Source organism: Anguilla anguilla, chromosome 17 (assembly GCF_013347855.1).
Source record: "Anguilla anguilla isolate fAngAng1 chromosome 17, fAngAng1.pri, whole genome shotgun sequence".
In the NCBI taxonomy this organism is placed as follows: domain Eukaryota; kingdom Metazoa; phylum Chordata; class Actinopteri; order Anguilliformes; family Anguillidae; genus Anguilla; species Anguilla anguilla.
The window spans coordinates 16,730,778-16,753,808 of record NC_049217.1 but is presented as its reverse complement, the minus strand read 5'-3'; the positions used below and the strand labels follow the sequence as shown (position 1 = coordinate 16,753,808).

General features: G+C 47.5%; 1 protein-coding gene across 1 annotated transcript in view; it reads left to right on the top strand.

The window, feature by feature from the left end:
* The window catches only part of LOC118217113 (ankyrin repeat and fibronectin type-III domain-containing protein 1-like), a 140,074-nt gene that overhangs the window by 66,096 nt on the left and 50,947 nt on the right, over window positions 1-23,031 (top strand). The window contains exon 4 of the mRNA XM_035398922.1: window positions 21,282-21,322. Within this exon, the coding sequence (XP_035254813.1) occupies window positions 21,282-21,322 (41 nt within the window). The remainder of the gene's footprint in view (window positions 1-21,281; window positions 21,323-23,031) is intronic.

Below are 23,031 nucleotides of genomic sequence, written 5' to 3'. Positions count from 1 at the left end.
GTAAGTGACATCACGAATATATAAATCAGCGTATTACACCATCGTGTGCTTCTCAGGACTTTTTAAGCGCGCGTTGGCTTCTTTCCATGGGGAAAAAAAAAGTTAGCAGCGCTGTCCCGATCTGCTCTGTATCTGTGTTGACTGGCTTCGTAGGGGGACCCCGGCGGGGCGTGGAACGCGAGCGTGAATCTTAGGGGCTCGACGGTGCTCCGGGCTCCCTCTGTCCTGCTCGAAAGAGCGGATCGTAATCGCTGAGGGAATCCGGAATGATGATTCAGCTGTTTTAAATTCATTTCATGCACATCTCCACGGTGACTCATGTTTTCAAGTGTAAAAAAAGAAAGCATTCAAACGCAATGGCTTTTCGCAGAGCTGTCTGATCACGCTCTGTGTGGTTTAATTGGCTCATCGACCCTGTGCGAGCTATGAGAGGAACGAGGCAAAGTTGACCTAAGTTAAAGTTGAAAAGGCTGAGTTAAAATAAGGATAAATCATTAGTAATAATTATGAGTAATATACAGTATACAGTATGTGTATATATGCAGTATATACAATATATATGCAGTGTATATACAGTAGAAAATGAGCTTAAAGTTTGGACTGTTATCTTTAATATGAGGGCATTTACATCCATATCAGGTCAACTTGATCTGTGTAAGAATTACACACCTTTTTATACATAGTTCCCTCATTTTAGGCATTGACTGTATATAAATGTATAGACATTTTAGGCATTGACTGTATGTAAATGTATAGGCATTTTAGGCATTGACTGTATATAAATGGATGACTGGACGCCATTATTATTCACAAGATGGTGTCTACAACGCAATTCTCATCTCCTGTCATCTGCGCTCTTACATTAAGTCTCATCGGAACTTCCGAAGCTGCTCAGTCACAGGAGCTGTGATGCGTGACAGGCGTGTCCACCCCCCCCCCCCCCCCCCCCCCCACTCCGTTTAACCTGTGGCCAGGCCTCCTCCTTGTCCCATCATCAAACGGTCCGACTAAAACACAAAACAAAAATGTCTGGAATTCCGTCACGGAGAAAAAAGGGAGCGCGAGCTCTCCAAAGTGGCGAAGAGCTGCTCAGCGTCATGGCAACCGTCGTCAAGGGCCGGGAGGGAGGACTGTAGGTAACGTTCTGTTCCGACTCCCCCCTCCTAGTCTGGTTCCCCTTTTCATTACTGCCTGATGTAACCCTCCCCCCCGCCCCCCCTCCCCCCCCGTCTGTGAGACAGTCCTGCGGAGGCAGCGGTGTTGGCGATTGTTATGCAATATTAGTAAATATAACTACCATTAGTGAGCTAACAAGAGTTTATTCCTTACTGATATTTATTTATTTATTTGATGTGTCCATCAATTGGTCAACCACAGAAAAACTGTCCAGCATCAGTGGGATGGCGTTGCGTAGATCTGCTCATTTTGTTCAGTGGAGGAGCGTGGCGAGGATCCTGCTCCACCTTCCCGAGTTTCGGTCGGCAATATGTTTTTTCATTTTGACTTAAATGACTGCTTAGCTGTGGGGTGTGAACTATGATAGAACATTCAACGTCATAGCCGTGGTATACATTTATTATACTGTCGCTATTAACCAATCGGAATGTGAGATTTTCCCTGTTTGCTCTGTTTTTTAAACACAATCCCCCACACAAAGAAAATCACACAGACACACACATGCACACAGTACAAACATGCGTGCTGACACACACACACACACACACACACAAACACTAATGAATGTATCCTGTGACACTGTGCAGGATACAATGTTATTCTTTATTTATGTATAAATATATATATATATATATACATATATATTCTGTGTACGTATGTGCACATTCAAAAATAAATACAGTTCATGTGTACATAAATACACAGTATGGGTGTGTTTGTGTGTAAAGCAGTGCGTAAATTGTTTCAGTTGCGTTGGGTAAATTAGCAGCACAAGGTGGTCTCACGCCTGATGCAGTTGACCTGGCCCTTGACGTGTTTCGGTTGGCGGCCATTTTGGACCAATTCAGAAACTCACCTTTGTTTTTCCTTCCGTCCCGAAAAACCACAATATTTTTTCAATACTTTTGAAAAAAGAAAAAAATAGAATTAAAAAAAAAACAAAAACCCCAAGCCTGTATTTTGGTCTGGAACGCCACAGAAAATGGAAAGATAAATAAATAAAGAGAGAGAGAGAGCAGGAAGCCCATTTTTCATGCAGAGACGTCGGGCCGCAGTCAGCGCAAATGGCTGCCCGACCACAAGAACGGAGACCGTCTCCCGGTGCTGAACTGACTCTGCTGAGTAAGGGGGGGGGGGTTGCTGTTTGGGGAGCGTGTGGGGTAAGGGGGGGAAGGTGCGGTAGAGAGATTCATTCATAATTTCCTTTTTTCGAAAACAAGTCCCGGAGCAGCCGGGCCAAGCCTCCCCGGGTGAATCAGCGCTCGCCGTAAACAACTCACAAAACAGTCGGTGGCGCCGCCGGGCCCCCGGCGCGGACGCCCCGCCAGCGAGCCGCCGCGCGGACGGAATGCGGCGGAGGAGGAAAAAAAAACACTCACAAAAAAAAAAAAAAGCAAAAGCCAGAAGAAGAAGAAGAATGGAGAAAAAAAGGAGAGGTCGTTACAAGATCTGAAAAAAAAAAAAAAAGAGAAGGGTTGAATCTGCCGGAGCCGTCGTAGAGCGAGACCCCGCCTCCTCTTGGAGGGCCGCCTGGAGAAGGCCGCTCGTCGCCGTGCGCGAACGCCAGCCAGCGGGGCCCCTCCCACCGCGGCGGCGAGCCCGCCCGCGAGGGACGGAGAGGCGTGGAACTCCCCCTCGCTCTCGTACAGAACGCACCTCAGCTAACCGCTGTCCCGCCCTCCCGCCCTCCCTCCTGACCAGCGGCGTTTTGGCGGGTTTTTGAAGGCGTGCGCCTGCCGCTTGAGGTAAAAGATATCCAAATCGGATCGCCTTTGACCTTTTTGCAGACGTTCGACTCTTCCTATTGCCCGAATCTCCCTTTTGTAGACCTCGTAGTTTACAGCGCCTGTTACTTTTTTTTTTCTAAATACAGAAGTATCTCCCGTCTGAGTTGATGTCACTGAAACGCGGCAACGGCAGAGCTTGCGTTTGCTCGTCTGCGGAAAGTTCCAAACCCGACCTGCTCTATAGAACTGCGACGGCATCGATCACTGCTTGTTTAGCTTTCAGAGTGACAATTCCAGCATGTAATACACACTGCGCGAGTCTCTTTCAAACAGAAATGGATAAATCCACACGTCGGATAATTTTGTCTGCTGTGAAGGTTTGCTCCCCAAAATGTGAAATGCAACTCGTAATTAACAGTTCTGGAAGAATTACTGTAACCAAAGCCTTTTAAAGATAATGACCGTCCCAAAGATCTCTTTAATTGAGGAGCTTACTGAGTCTTAGTTTTTGTACCGTGTCCAAATTTGGGAAACTTCTTAGTCTAGTTTGTGCTACCCCGCCATATTGGAGGATGTGGGTGAACTGCTTCCTGTTCTGTTGGCTACGTCTGAAAACGTTTTTCCCACAATGTGAAAAGCATATTGTGGGTCACATCAGGCATCATAAAATGCCCCAAAAACATTTCAATGAATCTGTACAATTAACAGGACATCTGATTGTGCGCTATGCTTATTCAATTATTTACTTTATTAAACAAACATGAAAATTGATCGAAACAAAACATACCTCGCTATAATACGTACATGTTTAATAGTTTTAGGAGCGACACTAATGCCAGGAAGTGAGACTATCCCACCTGACTGCCAATCAATATGCATGCAAAGAACGAAATATCTTAAATATCCTATCCTGTTGCAAATGGCAAACAAGGCACTGGTTATGTGTGACTTGTCAACCATAGTACCGGTGTCCTTCCTCTTCCTGGTACAGGCATTCTTTCTCCATCAAGCTCTGCGCCACTACACCACAGACTCTGCTCAGCAGCAGAGAGGTGTTGTTCTTTGAGCCAGGAACCACTTCCGAAAAGTTATGCTCCTTGGCCATCATCGCTGGAGTTGAAGACGTACAGTGCCGCACCGTACAGTAACCTGAACATTCCCCCTGCTTCTCTGAGCCAGCCGTTCCTTCATGGGAAGGAAAGGCAGGAGTAAATTAATCTCTCGTCCAGGAGCAGCTATCTGCAGGGTCTACCTGTTCCCCCCTTTTTCCGCATATACATCCAGGGTTTGTCAGCCCTACCCCCCCCCCCCCCTCCCCCGGCCGAGCTGGCCCAGTGAGTCGTGCCTTGAAGGGGGGGGGGGGGGAAGGGGGGGCTTGTCTGGGATGCTCCGGCACCTTCCGCCACCCTCAGGGAGTCGGCGGTCCACACAGGAAGGAGTCAGCCCCTGCTTTTTTGGGGCTGCGCGTCGCGCAAATTTTGGCCCGTTCCCATCGCCGCCGTCTCTCTCTCTCTCTCTCTCTCTCTCTCTCTCTCTCTCTCTCTCTCTCTCTCTCTCTCTCTCTCTCTCTCTCTCTCTCTCTCTCTCTCACTCACACACACATCCACACCGCTGGAAAAGATTACTTCGGCGGCCAAGACCTTGCATAACACTCGGCCCGGCTAGCCCGGGCGCTAGCGGGGGCCGGGGGCCGGGGGGGGGAACTGCGGTCCAAAGAGCTCCGGAATTCACCTCCGGCTCCAGCGCCCCGAGGCTGCCGCGCGCCCCCAAAATACCCCCCCCTCCCCCCGCCGCCCCCGTCTCCTCCGCCCCAGGACCTGGCTGTCTGACTTCCATACAGTCCCGCTGGCTGTCTTGCAGAATGACTACACATTAACAGCGGCCCTTTCCCCATTGAAAGACCCCGTCGGTGCGTTTCGTTGCTGATTTCCTGATGGATATCCGCGTGACTTACAGTACATGATTCATATTTCGCTCATTGTCCCTGTGAACAGATGGATGTTTGCTGAAGAGATTCGGGTTTCATATCCTGCTCACGATGACGGGAGCTCTTCTCTTGTGACTCTTGTGCTCATACACTACACACACGTTCTGCTCATACACTACACATGTTCTGCTCATACACTACACACGCTCTGCTCATACAATACACACGCTCTCTTCATACAATACACACACTCTCTTCATACAATACACACACTCTCTTCATACACTACACACACTCTATTCATACACTACACACACTCTATTCATACACTACACACACTCTGCTCATACACTACACATGTTCTGCTCATACAATACACACGCTCTCTTCATACAATACACACACTCTCTTCATACACTACACACACTCTATTCATACACTACACACACTCTGCTCATACAATACACACGCTCTCTTCATACAATAAACACTCTGCTCATACAATACACACGCTCTCTCCATAGACTCCACACATGTTCTGCTCATACACTACACACACTCTGCTCATGCAATACACATGCTCTGCTCATACAATACACACGCTCTGTTCATGCACTGTTCTGCAGTGTGTTCTTCACTGACTTTTTCCTGCCACAATATTTCTTTTCCATTTCACAGACATTCACTCTCTTTACCCCGCTATTACACTTTATCATGTCGTATGAAAGCCGTTTCATTTCCTCTGTCCCCTTTCAGTCCAGCCGGTACTCAGGCTGTAATGCTATGTAGTGCTGAGTGCCGAGATGGGAAGGGATTGTGTTTCAGCTCCAAACATTTGCCTGCATTTCGTCTGCTCGCATGTTTGCCCAGTCTGGTTCATTCACAACGGGCTGTTAGTCCACGAGCTTCATGGAGATTGGATGTTCTAACAGTGGTGTGTACAGTATATAGATATGAGAGACCCCTTTCCTTAACTACCATCTGAGTACATTGATCATAATAATCATAATCAGCTGAAACAAAAATCTGGATAAATGAAAAGACCGTTATATTGCTCAGGGAATTTACAAAATATTGCATGAAAAATCTCTGTTTTCATTATATCTATGAAAATTATGTTTCAATATCTAGTAATCCATCACATCGGGATAAGGACTTATTCCTGGTCAGGGTTGTAGGGGTTGGGCTGGAAATGCACGCGGACACAAGGAGAACATGCAAACTCTACCCTGAAAGTCCCCGGCCTGGGATTCGAACCAGGGACGTTCTTGCTGTGCGGCGACAGCGCTTTTCACTGATCGATAAATAACCGATCTTGCCGCGCTGTGGCAATACTGCATTCCGAATGTGGCCTGAGGTTTCCGTTTTTTTTGCCGTTAATCTCCCGTTTTCGAACGGCCAAACTGCAGCGGTGCACAGACGGCGGTTAAGCGTTGGGGATTCGCTGATTTCTTCTTCCCACATGTGCGACATATCTGGCTCAGGTTTCCGTGGTCAAGTTTTACGCTGCCGGCCCGCGACGTGGCGTTAGACGTGACAGGCTATGAATCAGTTCCGTCCGCTCCGGTCCGTCCCCCTGCGTGTTCCTGTTGTTTTCTGCTGTCGCGGCGAAGGATGTTCCCGTAACACGCCGCGTCGCTTCGCGAGCGGAGCACACGGTGCCCTCGGGTCGCAGTTGTTGGTGTTTTTGTTTGTGTTCGGGTGAACGAAATGTCTCCTCTCCCAGGACTCCGGTGGGATTCAGCAGAAGATGGAACCCGTTCAGAAGAGCGTCAGATAGTCTCACTCAGGGCTGGTCTTCCAGAGCTCAGACTCCAGCAGGCCACAGTGGGGGCAGTTAAAGGTTTAGTTGGGGTGAGGGGGGGGGGTTGGGGGGTTTGGTCATGGGGTATTAGGAACATATTTTGAAATTGTTCTGATTTGCGCAGTGATGAAGGCTAAGACTGGGTCATCGCTGCCGCCCCCCCCCCCCTCCCCTCCAACGTTCCCCACCTCCCCACCCCCCAAACCCACCTACCCAGAGGACTCATTGAGTCCGTTTGCCCAGCGCGGAGAGACACAGAATCGGCGTTTCGTTGAAGCATTCCACCACATCCTGTTTTTATGCATTGCATCCAGCGAAAAAATTACCCACCGCCCCAGAGTTCCCCCTCCATCCCAGCCAGCCAGCCCCCCGACTCAAACCACATGCCCCCCCCTAGCAGCACTCAGCAGCACCAGTAATACTGAGGTTTGTGTCATCCCATCATAGAGGAGCCATACGATGGAAAATGTCTCCATGGCGTCTCTCCAGTGTTTGTTTTCTCCACTGTTCCCTGGCCCTGCTGTGTCATGTGACTGACCCTGGTTAATGGGTTAGAGGTTTTTTTTTTTGAGGGGTTGGGGGGAACACGGTGTGGTAAGGCTGTTCCCCTTGGGTCAGCAGATTTAGCTGTGTGCTCTGTCCTTTTTTGTTTGGGTTTTTTTTTTTCATGGTCCTCACTCATTTCACGGTACTAGAGAATAAGTAGGAGGCTTCCAGAACTTAGACCAGATGCGATAACAGAAATGACTGAATCCAGCATTTTTATGGCAAGAAGAACACTACAGAACCAACCTGGACCAAGTACCTTTCCCTTCATTGACCGTGTGTCTTTTATTCACCCCTGTATCAAATTCCTTATGATATTATGTGTAATATTTTCACATAATTTTATAAGTGACCTTTAAGTGGCCTATTTATGCTCATGCTGCTGCGTTTGGCAGAGCTCTGAAGCTGAACTGAAGCTGTTGTATTAGGCAGAGCTCTGAAGCTGTCGCATTAGGCAGGGCTCTGAAACTGTCGCTTTAGGCAGGGCTCTGATGTTGAACTTAAGCTGTTGTATTAGGCAGAGCTCTGAAGCTGAACTGAAGCTGTTGTATTAGGCAGAGCTTTGAAGCTGAACTGAAGCTGTTGTATTAGGCAGGGCTCTGAAGCTGTGGCATTAGGCAGGGTTCTGAAGCTGAGCTGAAGCTGTTGTATTAGGCAGGGCTCTGAAGCTGAACTGAAGCTGTTGTATTAGGCAGAGCTTTGAAGCTGAACTGAAGCTGTTGTATTAGGCAGTGCTCTGAAGCTGTTGCATTAGGCAGGGTTCTGAAGCTGAGCTGAAGCTGTTGTATTAGGCAGGGCTCTGAAGCTGAACTGAAGCTGTTGTATTAGGCAGGGCTCTGAAGCTGAGCTGAAGCTGTGGCATTAGGCAGGGCTCTGAAGCTGAACTGAAGCTGTTGTATTAGGCAGGGCTCTGAAGCTGAACTGAAGCTGTTGTATTAGGCAGAGCTCTGAAGCTCAACTGAAGCTGTTGTATTAGGCAGAGCTCTGAAGCTCAACTGAAGCTGTTGTATTAGGCAGGGCTCTGAAGCTGAACTGAAGCTGTTGTATTAGGCAGGGCTCTGAAGCTGTTGTATTAGGCAGGGGTCTGAAGCTGAGCTGAAGCTGTTGTATTAGGCAGAGCTCTGAAGCTCAACTGAAGCTGTTGTATTAGGCAGAGCTCTGAAGCTCAACTGAAGCTGTTGTATTAGGCAGGGCTCTGAAGCTGAACTGAAGCTGTTGTATTAGGCAGAGCTGTGAAGCTGAACTGATGCTGTTGTATTAGGCAGGGCTCTGAAGCTGAACTGAAGCTGTTGCATTAGGCAGGGCTCTGAAGCTGAACTGAAGCTGTTGTATTAGGCAGGGCTCTGAAGCTGTTGCATTAGGCAGGGCTCTGAAGCTGAGTGATGGATTAATAAGCTGTAGTAAGAGGGCAGTCTGTCAGAGAACGCCGGGAGCAGCCACATCAAAGAAGGCAGCGTCTGTAGTCGCCATTAATAAATGGTAAATGGTAAATGGACTGCATTTATATAGCGCTTTTATCCAAAGCGCTTTACAATTGATGCCTCTCATTCGCCAGAGCAGTTAGGGGTTAGGGATTAGGTGTCTTGATCAAGGACACTTCGACACGCCCAGGGCGGGGTTTGAACCGGCAACCCTCCGACTGCCAGACAATCGGTCTTACCTCCTGAGCTTACCTCCCTATGAACAGGACTGGGAAAGACTGGCTGGCTGAATAAAGGCTTACGAGAGGAAGGGAAGGGACTGCCATCACACACGAGCGTGTGTGTGTGTGTGTGTGTGTGTGTGTGTGTGTGTGTGTGTGTGTGTGTGTGTGTGTGTGTGTGTGTGTGTGTGTGTGTGTGTGTGATGGGTATTAGACACCAGCCTGTGATACTGCCATCGCACACGAGCGTGTGTGTGTGTGTGTGTGACGGGTATTAGACGCCAGCCTGTGATACTGCCATCGCACACAAGCATGTGTGTGTGTGTGTGTGAGAGGAATTTCCCTTATTTACGGTTTATGCAGTGTTCAGTGACATGGCGCTGACGGGTGACTCTATGATTTCAGAGGTTCTCGTGTAAGTGTTGGCATTTAGTGAACGTCCGCAGTTGATGCCATGTCTAGCAGAGGACTCTGGGATGGGAGAGATAATTAAGCCTGATTTATACTTCGTCGCGCAACCCTTGTGACTACTGTCACATGACAAAAATGATATGTTTTCAACGGACAAAAGTGTCGCGCACCTATAGAATTTTCTTTTGTCACAGAACTTCACACTTTGTCGCGTAGTGCTGATTGGACAGCCTGATGGAACACTGAAACGTATTGTCATGGATACGTGTTTTGCTTCGCTTCATTGTTTTGGCTTTGACTGATGTTGGTAAACATTGAAGGGATAAAAGAAAGGCTATCAAAAGAAATACGAAAGTATCATCTTTACGGTTTGCCCTTAAAAAATTAAAAAGATGCTCAAATGTCAGCGAACTGTCCTCCTCTAAAATCTCACTTATTTCACCCAGTGCTGCCATATTTTGATAAACGTGACGTTAAATTGTCAAACGAACTGTCAGGATTTGGGTGTATTGTTACCATAGAGACAATAGAACCCTCATCAGAGACCTTTGCAGAAGTATGAATGCAAAACGTCGTAGGATTAGAGTTAGGGTTACAGCTACGGCTAGGGTTAGGGTTATAACTAGGGTAAGGGTTAGGGTTACAGCTGGGGTTAGGGTTAGGTGTACCGCTAGGGTTAGGGTTAGGTTTACCGCTAGGGTTAGGATTAGGGTTCCAGCAAGGGTTAGGGTTAGGGTTAGGGTAACTAGGGTTAGAGTAATAGATAGGGTTAAGGTTAGGCTTAGGGTTAGGGTTACAGCTAGGGTTAGGGTTACAACTAGGGTAAGGGTTAGGGTTACAGCTTCATTTTTGTTGCACAACACTTGTCGCAAGGGTTGTGCGATGAAGTATAAATCAGGCTTTCGATTTGAAGTAGGGAGACTGATGACACACCTTGTTCTCTCTATCATTACCATCCGGAACCTTCTGGAACTGTCCTCTCTATTCATCACACCTCACAGAATGACCTGACTGAGGTAAATAACAGGAGCAGAATGAGCTTACATGCCCCCTGCTTACGCAACAGGGCTGTGTCATACATACCGTATTACACCACACACACACACACACACGCATACACACACACACACACACACACACACGGCATACACACACACACACACGCGCACACACACACACACACACACACTCTCTCTCACACACACTCACACACACACACAACCCCTTCACTGGCTGGAAACAGCTCTGGCTTGGCCATCCTTTGATGTGAGCAGCTCTTAGATGGTCGGAGCTCTTTCATGTCCCGTTGGCTGATTGCAGATCGCGCCAGGAGTTCATTTATTTATTATATCCTAGTGAAATAATCTAATTACTTCTGGTTTCAGGACATCCAGTTATTTACATCAGGGAGGCTCAGAATCAGATACCTGCGACCCCACCCTCTGTGGGCGTCTGACTGAAGCTCCAGAGCAGTTGAGTGACAGTTGAGAGCGCTGTCACGATTGGCCCGTTCAAACGCAGGCACGTAGGCCCCGCCTGCCCAGCCGTTCAGCTCGCTGATTCAATTCACAGCTCATTGCTGACCCGAAACAGACCGAGAAGCCCTGTCGCAGGCCGCGCCCGTCCGGGCGCTACGTGCGAAGGCGTCCCCGGGATCCTCTCGCCCCTCGGTCGCGGTTCTCACGGTCTGGCGCGGCGCTGTCCGTCCGTCCGTCCGTCCGTCGGGGTTTCCCACCGCGGTCGTAAATGACTCTGCCCGCCCGAACGCTAAAACAAACGCCGCTGCGAGCTTCTCGAGTCGTTTGTCGCGGCCCCCGTCGTCCTCCGATCGCCCGGCGGTTAAAAGGCCTGTTAAACTGTGACTGACATTACCCCGAAAACACAAAAAAAGACAGAATATAAAACGTCTGCCCGCAAGAAACAATGTCTCCTCGTGGCACGTGTGTATTCCGTTTCTTAGCATTTTCTTTTTCCATCATTAAGATGAATAGAAAACTCTCCCCCAAAGTGTTTTGCTTTTATTGTGTTGTGTGACGGTGTCTGAGCCGTAAAACCGAACCAAGCGAATGGCACAAGCTGTGAGCTGCATTGAAGGATGACGTCTCGTTGTGTGTCTGTTCACTATCAGTAATGGCGCTATGGGTTTTTTTATTTATTTAGCTGAAGCAGACATGCTCATGTGGCAAATGATGCTTTAGAGGCATTTAGCAGACGGTTTTATCCAGAGCGACTAACACAACTTTTACATACAGCGTTTACTGTATATCGCATCCATTTATACAGCTGGATATATATACTGAAGCAATGCAGGTTAAGTTCCTTGCTCAAGAGTTACAACAGCAGTTCAATTCCTAACCGGGGAATTGAACCTGCGACCTTCAGGTTACAAGACTAGCATCTTACCCATTACACCACACTGCCACCCAGCAGTGCTCCCGTTGTGTATGATGCTTCGGAGGCCCGCCGCAGCTCGGCTCCCGTAGAAAGCCGCGTTGATGTTTCTCACACATCCTTTCTCCATAGACCTCCTCCACTCGTTTCCTCCCAGACCCTTATGTCCCGGGCCCTCCACAGAGCCCAAGCTCTGCTGCGCATCTGCGGGAGGACGGGAGGTTCGAGACCGAACGCGGTTTCAAGGACCCCAAAACAACGACCTTTCGTTTGATGTTCATAATTCCTTTCCTAAACGCAGCTAATTAGGGCAGCGTAGAGTGTCTTCATAAAATATTCACTCCTCTTGAACTTGTTCAGTTTAACATTTTAATGAATTTAAATGTTTTTATCCACTTCACCAGCGTACGGTAATGAACTCGATAGACGTTTGATGCATAATGTATTTTTCATTCAACGACCTTCAAAAGAAGACTCACATTTCTCATTTACAAAAGTACTCACAATATAGATGGACCTCATTAACAAATTCAGTGTAATCTCACGAGAGAATAAAGTACCCCTGGCCCAATTTAGGTTGTAATAGAAAGGGGGTGAATTCTTCTACCTGCTTTTCTTCAACAGCTTTTGGCTTCTCTGTGGAGTGAGTGAGGAGTGAGGATAAATAAGAAGGTAGAATTCCGAACAAGGCCGTATAAATGTAAACGAAGAAGACTGAGGATGAGGTAACAATTGCTGCGATGTGATTTTCTCAAACCTATTTCAACATAAAAACGCAAGTTACACATACTAGGCATGCACTTTCACCATGTCTGTAAAAAAAAAAAAAACTAACTAAAAAAAAAAAACTGTCACTTAAACATATGAGCAGTCGGCAGGATTGACAGCAGTTTAACAATGATGCTATGACTAATGGTGTGTCTTTACCGTCAATTGTGGTAATTTTGCAGAAAAAAAATTCCAGCTTGTTACGAATAGACATAAATATGATTGAGCATTCAGAAATTGCGAGAAAGAGGTGGTGAAAATAAAGATTATTCTGCCGGCGGTTTTGTCCTCGCGAAGATTGGCAGGAAAGAGAGCTGATTCAGAGCTGAGTCACAGAAGCTTTTTTTCTGTCGCCGCGCGGCTGAGACCGTTTATTACGCGCGGCCGAGAGAGAGAGGAGTGTGAGAGCGATAGCGAGAGCGAGAGCGAGAGCGTGAGCGATGGGGTCTGGGAGCACTTCGGGCGAGTGCCGTTCCCCCGCCCCCTCGGCCCCGAACCGTTTGTCATCCGCTCCAGGAGGCGCTCCGGGTCTGACGACAGCTCGCCCTCGTCCTTCGGGGGGGGGGGGGGGGGTTGGGTGGGGGGGGGGGTTGACGGTACGTCGCGCGGACGGTTCGGAGAGAGGAGTGGGAGACGCGCGGCGTGATTCACCGCGGCTCCGTGGGCGTTTTCCGTTATTTGCCGTCGATCGAATTCCGGATGATCGCAGAAACGCGTCTCGGGGATGCAGGAAAAAGGTAAAAAAAGCCGGTCCGGGTCCAGGAAGTTCGACCCCAGGAAGTTGGGCCTGGCAAGTAAGGGGGAGGAGTTATGGCCGAATGACATAATTATTAATAACAGTGCAACGGGCAGCAGTGTAGCATAATCCCTTACAAAAGAAAAGAGGTCATGTGTCAAAAAACCACGTGACCAAAAACCACATGTGAACACCCAACATGTGAACTATGAAAATAATCCCACTCATAAGATGAGAGCATGAAAAGATAGCCTATGCTATTTTAATTCACTTGTTTTGTTTGAACATTGTGGGTCACAAAAAGTCGGTCCCATGTGAAAATTCACTTTATTTTATGTCACGTGTTTTTTTTTGCAAAGAAAACTTTCTTTTCTTGTGTGAATATGTTAACTCACATGTATAAATGTTCAATTCACACGTGAAATTGTCATTTTCACATGTAAAAAGGCAAATTGCACTGGTCATTTTTTCATAAGGGATGGGCATTGAACCAGTCTTGCAACCTACGAGTTGCAGGTTTGACTCCCATGTAGGACACTGCCATTATACCTTTGAACAAGGTACTTTATCTGAATTGCTTCAGTGTATATTTAGCTGTATAAATGGTCCCTGAAAATGCAGCAAGTTGCGTAAGTCACTCTGGATGAGAGCGTCTGCCAATTGTGAGTAATACAGTGAATGTAATGTAATAATCTTGTCTGCATTGCCTCAGTGTCCCACGGGCACGTGTGCAACTCTCTAATGAGTCCTCCCTGGGGCCCTCAACCCTTCTGGGCTTTCAAAATAAAAGTCTGCCCAGATAACTTGGCGCTGTTCTTCCCGTTGGGAGAGACAGGAGGAGGGACTTCACCTCAGAGAGAGAAAGGTCAGAGGGATGACCGGCCCCAGAGCGCTCTGACCGGCGGCCGTCTCCCTCACAGTCCCCCGGCGCGACGAGGGAGGCGGCGCGGACGCGTCGGAACAACACGCGTAACGAAGCGGGGAGAGAGAGGGGGGCGGAGCCCCCGCCGACCCGGCGAATCGCATCGCGTCTCGCCGTGTTCGTCCCCGTCCCGTCCCTCTTTGGCCGAGGAGCGCCAGACGCACTTCCAACGCTCATCCAAACTGCGAGCGCGGAGCGCGAGAGACGCCCAAACAGCCGGCCCCCGGCCCACTGGACGCCGCGCGGACGCCGCCGAGCGCCGGGGGGATTATTTATGTTGCACTGGCAACCCTCCCTGCCTTTCCTTCCAGCTAATTTCTTCTTCTCCTCATCACTTTTTCCAAATCATGCAGAATGTGTTTTTTTTTTTTTTTTTTGGCTGTTTAATGACAGGGAAGATATAATCCAGATCCACAGCTCGTAAAAAAAGATCATTATGGCTTCAGTAAGAGCTGCGCACAGTGAGGATGGATTCAGTAATGGTGCCTGTCTGAGTGCCTGTCTGTATGCATCTATACACTCCGGTTTGGCCTGTGGTATTGTGTGTGTGAGAGAGATTGAGCTAATCTGGCCTGTGGTGTGTGTGAGAGAGATTGAGCTAATCTAGCCTGTGGTGTGTGTGAGAGAGATTGAGCTAATCTAGCCTGTGGTGTGTGTGAGAGAGATTGAGCTAATCTAGCCTGTGGTGTGTGTGAGAGAGATTGCACTAATCTGGCCTGTGGTGTGTGTGAGAGAGATTGAGCTAATCTGGCCTGTGGTGTGTGTGAGAGAGATTGAGCTAATCTGGCCTGTGGTGTGTGTGAGAGAGATTGAGCTAATCTGGCCTGTGGTATTGTGTGTGTGAGAGAGATTGAGCTAATCTGGCCTGTGGTGTGTGTGAGAGAGAGAGATTGAGCTAATCTGGCCTGTGGGATTGTGTGAGAGAGATTGAGCTAATCTGGCCTGTGGTGTGTGTGAGAGAGAGAGATTGAGCTAATCTGGCCTGTGGGATTGTGTGAGAGAGATTGAGCTAATCTGGCCTGTGGGATTGTGTGTGTGAGAGAGATTGAGCTAATCTGGCCTGTGGTATTGTGTGTGTGAGAGAGATTGAGCTAATCTGGCCTGTGGTGTGTGTGAGAGAGATTGAGGTAATCTAGCCTGTGGTGTGTGTGAGAGAGAGAGATTGAGCTAATCTGGCCTGTGGTGTGTGTGAGAGAGAGAGATTGAGCTAATCTGGCCTGTGGGATTGTGTGAGAGAGATTGAGGTAATCTGGCCTGTGGTGTGTGTGAGAGAGATTGCACTAATCTGGCCTGTGGTATTGTGTGTGTGAGAGAGATTGAGCTAATCTGGCCTGTGGTGTGTGTGTGAGAGATTGAGCTAATCTGGCCTGTGGTGTGTGTGTGAGAGATTGAGCTAATCTGGCCTGTGGTGTGTGTGTGAGAGATTGAGCTAATCTGGCCTGTGGTGTGTGTGTGAGAGATTGAGCTAATCTGGCCTGTGGTGTGTGTGAGAGAGATTGAGGTAATCTAGCCTGTGGTGTGTGTGAGAGAGATTGAGCTAATCTGGCCTGTGGTGTGTGTGTGAGAGATTGAGCTAATCTGGCCTGTGGTGTGTGTGAGAGAGATTGAGCTAATCTGGCCTGTGGTGTGTGTGTGAGAGATTGAGCTAATCTGGCCTGTGGTATTATTATTATTATTATTATTATTATTATTGTTGTTATGTAACCCTCTTTTAAAACAAAGTTTACAAAGTGCTTGACAATGAGTCAATTTAAACAGAATAATTAAAGCAGAAATCAATTTGAACAGAAACCAACAACAAAAAACATAATATATACTTATTCCAAAGTATTAGAGGAAACGAGATAGGAGGAAGATGTATAAATAGAAAATACATATAAAATCTGAAGGGGAAGAACTGTGTAATACAACGTTTTTTAAGAATGGGTTTAAAAAAGCTTATGATCTAGCTAGCCTGAGCAAAGTGGTTGCCTCTTGGCTGACCCTGTGGCTGATGTTTCAAGATGCTGCTGGGATTGATGTCACTGCTTTTCAGTGTTACACCTTTTATTTTAAATGGCCTGCATAAACGCAGACCACAGACACTCACTCGAGTGTAGTTGGTAAAAACTAAAAAGAAAAAAAAAGGCGACACTGATAGTGATTTGTGGGCATTTCCTGGATGTGCAGCCAAAACGTATCCACCAATCACTGACAACATTGTTAAATTTGTTGTTACTATCACACTGACTTCCCCCGTCGAAGTTATCTCGCTCATATATTTAGCTCAGTGGGAGTTGAGCTTCTCTTAAGTGTTTGGACACATGGAGTCAGAATTACGGTCGCTCGTATTTTTAAACTGCAGAGGAACTTGTGGAAGTAGGAAAAATGGAGTGAACATCTTACTAAAAACAGGATGTAATTTAATAGAGTGGGCGAAGATGGAGAGTCCCAAGCTAGCTTGCGTTTTTCACAGTTAGGCTGAATTTAAACTCATTTTTCTCCTGTCAAGGTGCACACGGGAGCGCCATATTTAGGTGTGCATTGTGAGAGCGGAACTAACAGTTAGAATGATGGTGGCGTACTGTGACGGACGCAGTTTGGGGGGTTTTTCATTAAAATAAGGGTCCTCGTGCTTTGTAATAAATCAGCCGTTATGAACTCATGAATGAATTCGTTTTGAAGCGTTCTTAAATGTGGCCGTGAGGGTGTCAAGCCTGTGTAATTTTCTTGTTTTTTTTTTCTTTGTTGGTGACATCATTTCGAGTAGGAGTTCCTCACAAGTTTTTTTTTATCGCCTTGCTGTTCACCTGTATGCTCCCCCCCCCCCCCCCCCCCCACCACACACACACGTCCCTTGCCATTCTGCCTCAGTGCACACAATCAACAGCAGAGTGACAGCAATTAGCATTCTGCACCCTCCTTCTGCCCCCCACCCCCGCCCCCTCCCCCCCCCACCCCCATCTTCCCCTTCCAATTTGTAGCGTTAGCAGCTTTATCGCCTGGCAACCACAACTAAAGTACAACTCGGCAAAGGCAGGCACCCGTCTGAGCGCGCTCGGAGGCTAGGCTGTGACTGGCAGTTTCACGGAGAGCAAAGAGAGGGGAAGGGGAGAGAGGAGGACCCGGGCGTTTAGAAAGTGCGGGAGACGGTGGGGGAGACGGCGCGTCCGTCGGCAGGATGGCGGGAAAGTTGGCGGTGGCGGAGGGGAGAGGGGACGGGCTTTCTCTCGCGCGGAGCTGAGCGCCGGGGGACAGGTGTGTGTTTCTGAGAGAGGAGCGCAAGGACACTAACGGTATGTGGAAAGGAGGTGTGTGTGCGCCGCGCGCGCGTGTGTGTGTGTGTGTAAGTGTGTGTGTGCACATGTGCGCACAAGCGCCGGTGTGTACTTGTGCACGTGTGCCTGTGTGTGCACGTGTGCCTGTGTGTATGTGTGCGTGCAAGAGAAATGCGTGTGTGTTTGTGTTTTCAGTGGTTTGATCTGGGCAAATGTAGCTGGTGTAACATATCTCCCTCTCACTATTATAGCCAGCTAAACGCACTTGATACATTTTAATTACGTCTGGAAAATGAAACGAAGATAATGTGTTTTTCGGTGACAAGCTTAACCGAGGCTCTATGAAATGCTGCTCGATGGTCCGCTGTGATGCTGGGTGCAGCAGGAGCACTGTTCAGCTGAGCGTGATTTATAGCGCTGTCACTCAGTAACAGCCGAGAGATGATTGTTCTTCCCTCAGTGTGTTTACCCCTCACCCGCCCTCTCGTCTCTTATTCTGATGTGTATCAGAACGGTGGGGCCCTGCTTCACGAAGCAGGATTACTGAGTTAGCTGGATAACTGTGCTGAGCAAATCCCAGAATCCTCCCACATCTGGAACATAGACTGAAGTAAAAAAGGAGTCATTCTGGTGCAGTTATCCAGCTAAATCAGTAATCCTACTTCCTGAAATAACCCCTTGTGCAATAGGCAACAGGACAAATACTAACACAATCCAGGTGACAGGACCAATGTAAGCTGATTTTTTGTCTGTTGTTTTGTGTGTTTTTGGTAGTTTTGTCTGCTTTTGTGTTTTTGGTAGTGTTGTAAATGCTTTTTTGATTTTGGTTGTTTAGTGTGATTTGTTTTGCATTTAGTGTGATTTTGGTTGAATGTTGTCTGTTTTTTGTGTGATTTTGTTTGTGTTTTGTCTGCATTTTGTGTATTTGTTTGTGTATTGTATGCTTTTGCGTGTTTTTGGTTGTGTTTTGTCTGCATTTTGTGTGTATTTGGTTGTGTTTTGTCTGCATTTTGTTTGTTTTTGGTTGTGTTTTGTCTGCATTTTGTGTTTTTGGTTGTGTTTTGTCTGCTTTTTTGTGTTTTTGTTTGTGGTGTGGCTTGTTCTCTGTTCCCATGATGCTCTAGGTCTTACCTGTGGGCTCCAGATGGGTTTGCAGTACCCCACCACCCCTGCATGTTTCATGTCTAAAGCTGTCAAATGACTTTACAAAAGCAATGGCCATCTCACAATACCAACTCACATTCACTGGTTTTTCTGCATATAATTAAATAACATGAATGAGTCAAGACAATATGTCTGCAAATCTATCACTCAGCGATGACAGTGAGTGACACTGTTAGGATCAATATGGACTGCATTCTGAGGGTCAGCGGCCCAACAGGTGTCACATGACTGGTGTCACATGACTCTTTCTGCGCAGTGCTGAGACTTTGTCACAGTGGTCCTTCTCTCCCTCTCCTGACACAAGCTTGTGCACTTTCACAAGATTAGACTTATAGAGCCCTTTTTAAAGGTCTTTGTTGGAGGGATAGTGAGAGTGCAGAAGTGCACTCTCACTAGAAGTGCAGAGTAACAGCACTTCAGCAGAGTAACAGCGCTTCAGCAGAGTAACAGCACTTCAGCAGAGTAACAGCACTTCAGCATTACCCTGGCGTTTGAGCGCCCAGCAGCTGGCCGGGTCTGAACGGCTGCACCTGTGGCTCAAAGTTTTCAAAGATGAGCGGAGCATCTGACCTGGATCTGGGAAGCAGCAGGCTGCATCAGAAGGGCTCTTAGCAACCGGCTACAGGCTGCATCAGAAGGGCTCTTAGCAACCGGCTACAGGCTGCATCAGAAGGGCTCTTAGCAACCGGCTACAGGCTGCATCAGAAGGGCTCTTAGCAACTGGCTACAGGCTGCATCAGAAGGGCTCTTAGCAACTAGCTACAGGCTACATCAGGAGAGCTGTTAGCAACCGGCTACAGGCTGCATCAGGAGGGCAGTTAGCAACCGGCTACAGGCTACATCAGGAGAGCTATTAGCAACTGGCTACAGGCTACATCAGGAGGGCTGTTAGCAACTGGCTACAGGCTACATCAGGAGAGCTGTTAGCAACTGGCTACACGCTGCATCAGAAGGGCTCTTAGCAACCGGCTACAGGCTGCATCAGGAGGGCGGTTAGCAATTGGCTACAGGCTACATCAGGAGAGCTGTTAGCAACTGGCTACAGGCTGCATCAGGAGAGCTGTTAGCAACTGGCTACAGGCTGAATCAGAAGGGCTCTTAGCAACCGGCTACAGGCTGCATCAGAAGGGCTCTTAGCAACCGGCTACAGGCTGCATCAGGAGAGCTGTTAGCAACTGGCTACAGGCTGAATCAGGAGGGCGGTTAGCAATTGGCTACAGGCTACATCTGGAGGGCTGTTAGCAACTGGCTACAGGCTGTATCAGGAGGTGGTTAGCATGTGGGGCTTTTCCTGCAGAGAAACTCCTCTCCTCTCTGTTCTGGCCCCACGATGGTGGAATGACCTCCCTGTGGAGGTCAGAACAGCTGAGACTGTGACCCATTTCAAACGACGACTGAAGACCCACCTCTTCAGGCTGCACCTCTCCCCATCCCTTCCCCCCCTGTAAATGACTAAACTTAGGGTTGTAACTAGGCAGCTGTTTAATAGGTGACTTAGTTGATGCGCCAGTCTTAACGACTACTTGTATTTTTATTTATTTTTATTTTTCCATAGATTGCGTTGTTGCCGTTCTCGTTGTTAGTGTTAATCAGTTTAACCACCAGGGTCCAGGTTGAACTATGCGGTTGTTCCCTGTACTTGGACCGGTACTTCTCTCTAGGGGTTTCGTCATACTTGTTCCTGGTTATGGTTATACACTTTGTTGTACGTCGCTCTGGATAAGAGCGTCTGAAAAAAAAAAAAAAAAAAAAAAAAAAGAAACGAGGTGCACATTGCGTGTTACTCATCCGCAGCACATTAGACACGGCTGGGGAACAGGTACAGGAAGTGATGCAAGCAGCTGGCCAGGCAGGTACCACTCGTGGAATCTGAGCACATCAACGCTCTGGCTGCTTGGGCCAGCCACAGTTGCTCCGCCATTTTATATCATGTTTCGTGCATCTGAGGTGTAAATCGGGGTGTACAGATTCTCATCAGCATATAACACCATTTCACTATAAAAGACAGTTTGGCAAAGTATTTTGCCTCATCTTAACGGAAGTCGGCGGGGGTCTGTTGGGGAATGTAGTACTTTGTTATATTAAATGGATTTGTGTCTTGTTGTAACTTTGCTTGTTTAATCTGCCTTTTTTAAAACATGTTTTTTTTTGTTCTCTTACTTCATCGTTTTTATAAAAACGGCCGAGTTTGATCCCTCAGATTTCTTCCCAGTGTTGAAAGGGTGACGGGGAGGGAAATGACTGCTGCGCTCGGCCCCCGGAGCCCGTTGCTGCGCGACTCCAAATGGCTTCCCCTCCTCGTCATAAATATGGCCGCACTGTAAAGGACGTGTACTGCAGCACCGCTGCAGTAAAAGGGCTGGTTTTTAGAAGCTGATGGGGTTCAGGAGAACCTGTTTAAACCATTTAAAAGGAATTACAGCTGCATAGGGATTAACTGCTGAATCCACACTAACAAAAAAAGATAAATATAAATAAAGACATCTAGGCCGCCTTTCAGCTATCTATATGACCGCCAAGTGAATCTGAATCACCGTCCATTCTGGTCACACTGGAATGGCCAGCCAGTGACCTCTGAGGTGCATTCCAGACTCATTCCTGCTCTCATTATGACATCACATCCTTCTTTGTGCAGGGTAACCTTGCCAACCAGCACACCACAATAAATATGACAATGGAAACGGACAATAAAAATACAAAAAGAACGGTGAACTGGGTTTAAATTGACCGGAGGCTTTGATTTTCGATTGGCTGTGGGAATGTCAGGTGACCGTTGGGGTAATGCCTGGCTTGTGTTTGTGTTTTTGCAGAGCCTTGGGTCGGCGGACCGGAAAGAAGCCCAGCAGAAGAAGTAAGTTTGTGCGTTTCTGTCATGCAGAATTAGCATTCAATCATTTATTTTTAAAAACTGCCTTTCCATAAGAAGACAGGTAAAATATATCAGGTAAGTTCCAGTCACATGGGACCGAACCACTCACTCATTATAACATGGGACGCGTGATAAATTCAAAAGCACTAACTACACAATGCTGCCCTGTCCAATCAAAATCTTTGTGGAATTGTGTCGTGTCAGGTCAAAGTATGTTGAAAAGATCTGAGAGGATGTGTGATCGTCTGACAACTCATTTTCGGGCTGGAAGCTTATTGGCTACTACTTACACTGTTGGAAAATATATCGGAGTTTCATAATTGAATACATACGAATAAATGTCAGTAACGTTAATTTAAATGTACCCCTAAACATAAACAAAGTTCAGATTGACTATTGCACTGGACTGTTGTTGGTTTAAATACCTAGTTTGAATATTGCATATACATGGAAGGTGCAAACCAAGGTGTGAAAACAGAGAAATGTCTGCCTTTTTGCCTGTTTTGATAGCTACGCATCGTTTTACCCTGTTTCGCACTTCTAGTAAAAAACAAGCATGAAACTGCACTTCCATTGCAATACGAAGAGAGGCCAGCCAAGAGGAGCCTGCCTAAGCGTGTGATTTACACAAGGGGAGAAACAACTGCTCCTGCAGACTTGTTTTGTACATAAACTTGGGTTATAAGTCTTAAAGAATCTTTAAAAAAACCTTAGAAGATTCAGTCTGAATGTAATGCACTTTCTCGTGAAACCTGAGTTACTGCTTTCATGCTGAGTCCTTTTGTAAATTTCTACGACAACTGTGTGTGTGTGTGTGTGTGTGTCTGGGTGTCTGGGGGGTTGTTAAGTATCTTTTCATCAAAACTCAAGCACGTAAGTGCTGGAGTTAAGTGTCCATTACTTGTGGTGGTGGCGGCTCAAAGCTATCAGAAAGGACATCGGCTTTAATTTAAGCGCCGAGGCGGACTGAGCTAACTGCCAGGAAGCCGTATTAATGGAGCTCACTTCCTCTCAGGCACCTTCGCTGAAATAAAAAATTTTTGAGTTGCTAGTGACTCATTCATGTGTCACTTGAATGTGCGCATTCAAACATTGATTCACGTCCGATTGTGCCGTCAGATGCGGCTGAAACTGGGAGTTTCTGGCAGGCTGAGTGTCTCTGTCTCTCTCTCTAGTTAAGCAGAGGGCCACGGATCAGGTCTGAGTTGTGAGTTTGCAGCCAACGATATGGCGGTGTGAGCGATGTGCCATTGGCCCTCTCGACCGGGCTCAAACCGCAATGCGGTGTTTGTGTGTGTGTGTGTGCGTGCGTGTGCGGGTATGTGTGTGTGTGCGTGCGTGTGTGTGTGAACTGTTTGCAGTGACCTTGCAGGTCTTTGTCTATATTGTCCATAGGACTGTACTGGACTGGGAAAAGGCACAAAAGGGTTTCTTGTGGGGGGGGGAAAAAAGCTTCAATTACAGTGTGACTCTGTTGCCGTGGTTTCGGGACATTTTTCCCGTTAAACCACCGATGGTCTTGCCAGGTGACTAAAGTTTTTTTGTTTTTAACTGTCTTTGCTTTGAACAAGGCTTTATCAGTGAAACAAACAAAAAAACTCACACAAACACACGCACATGCACACTCACACTCAGACTCACACACACTCACACTCAGACTCACACACACACACACTCAGACTCACGCACAC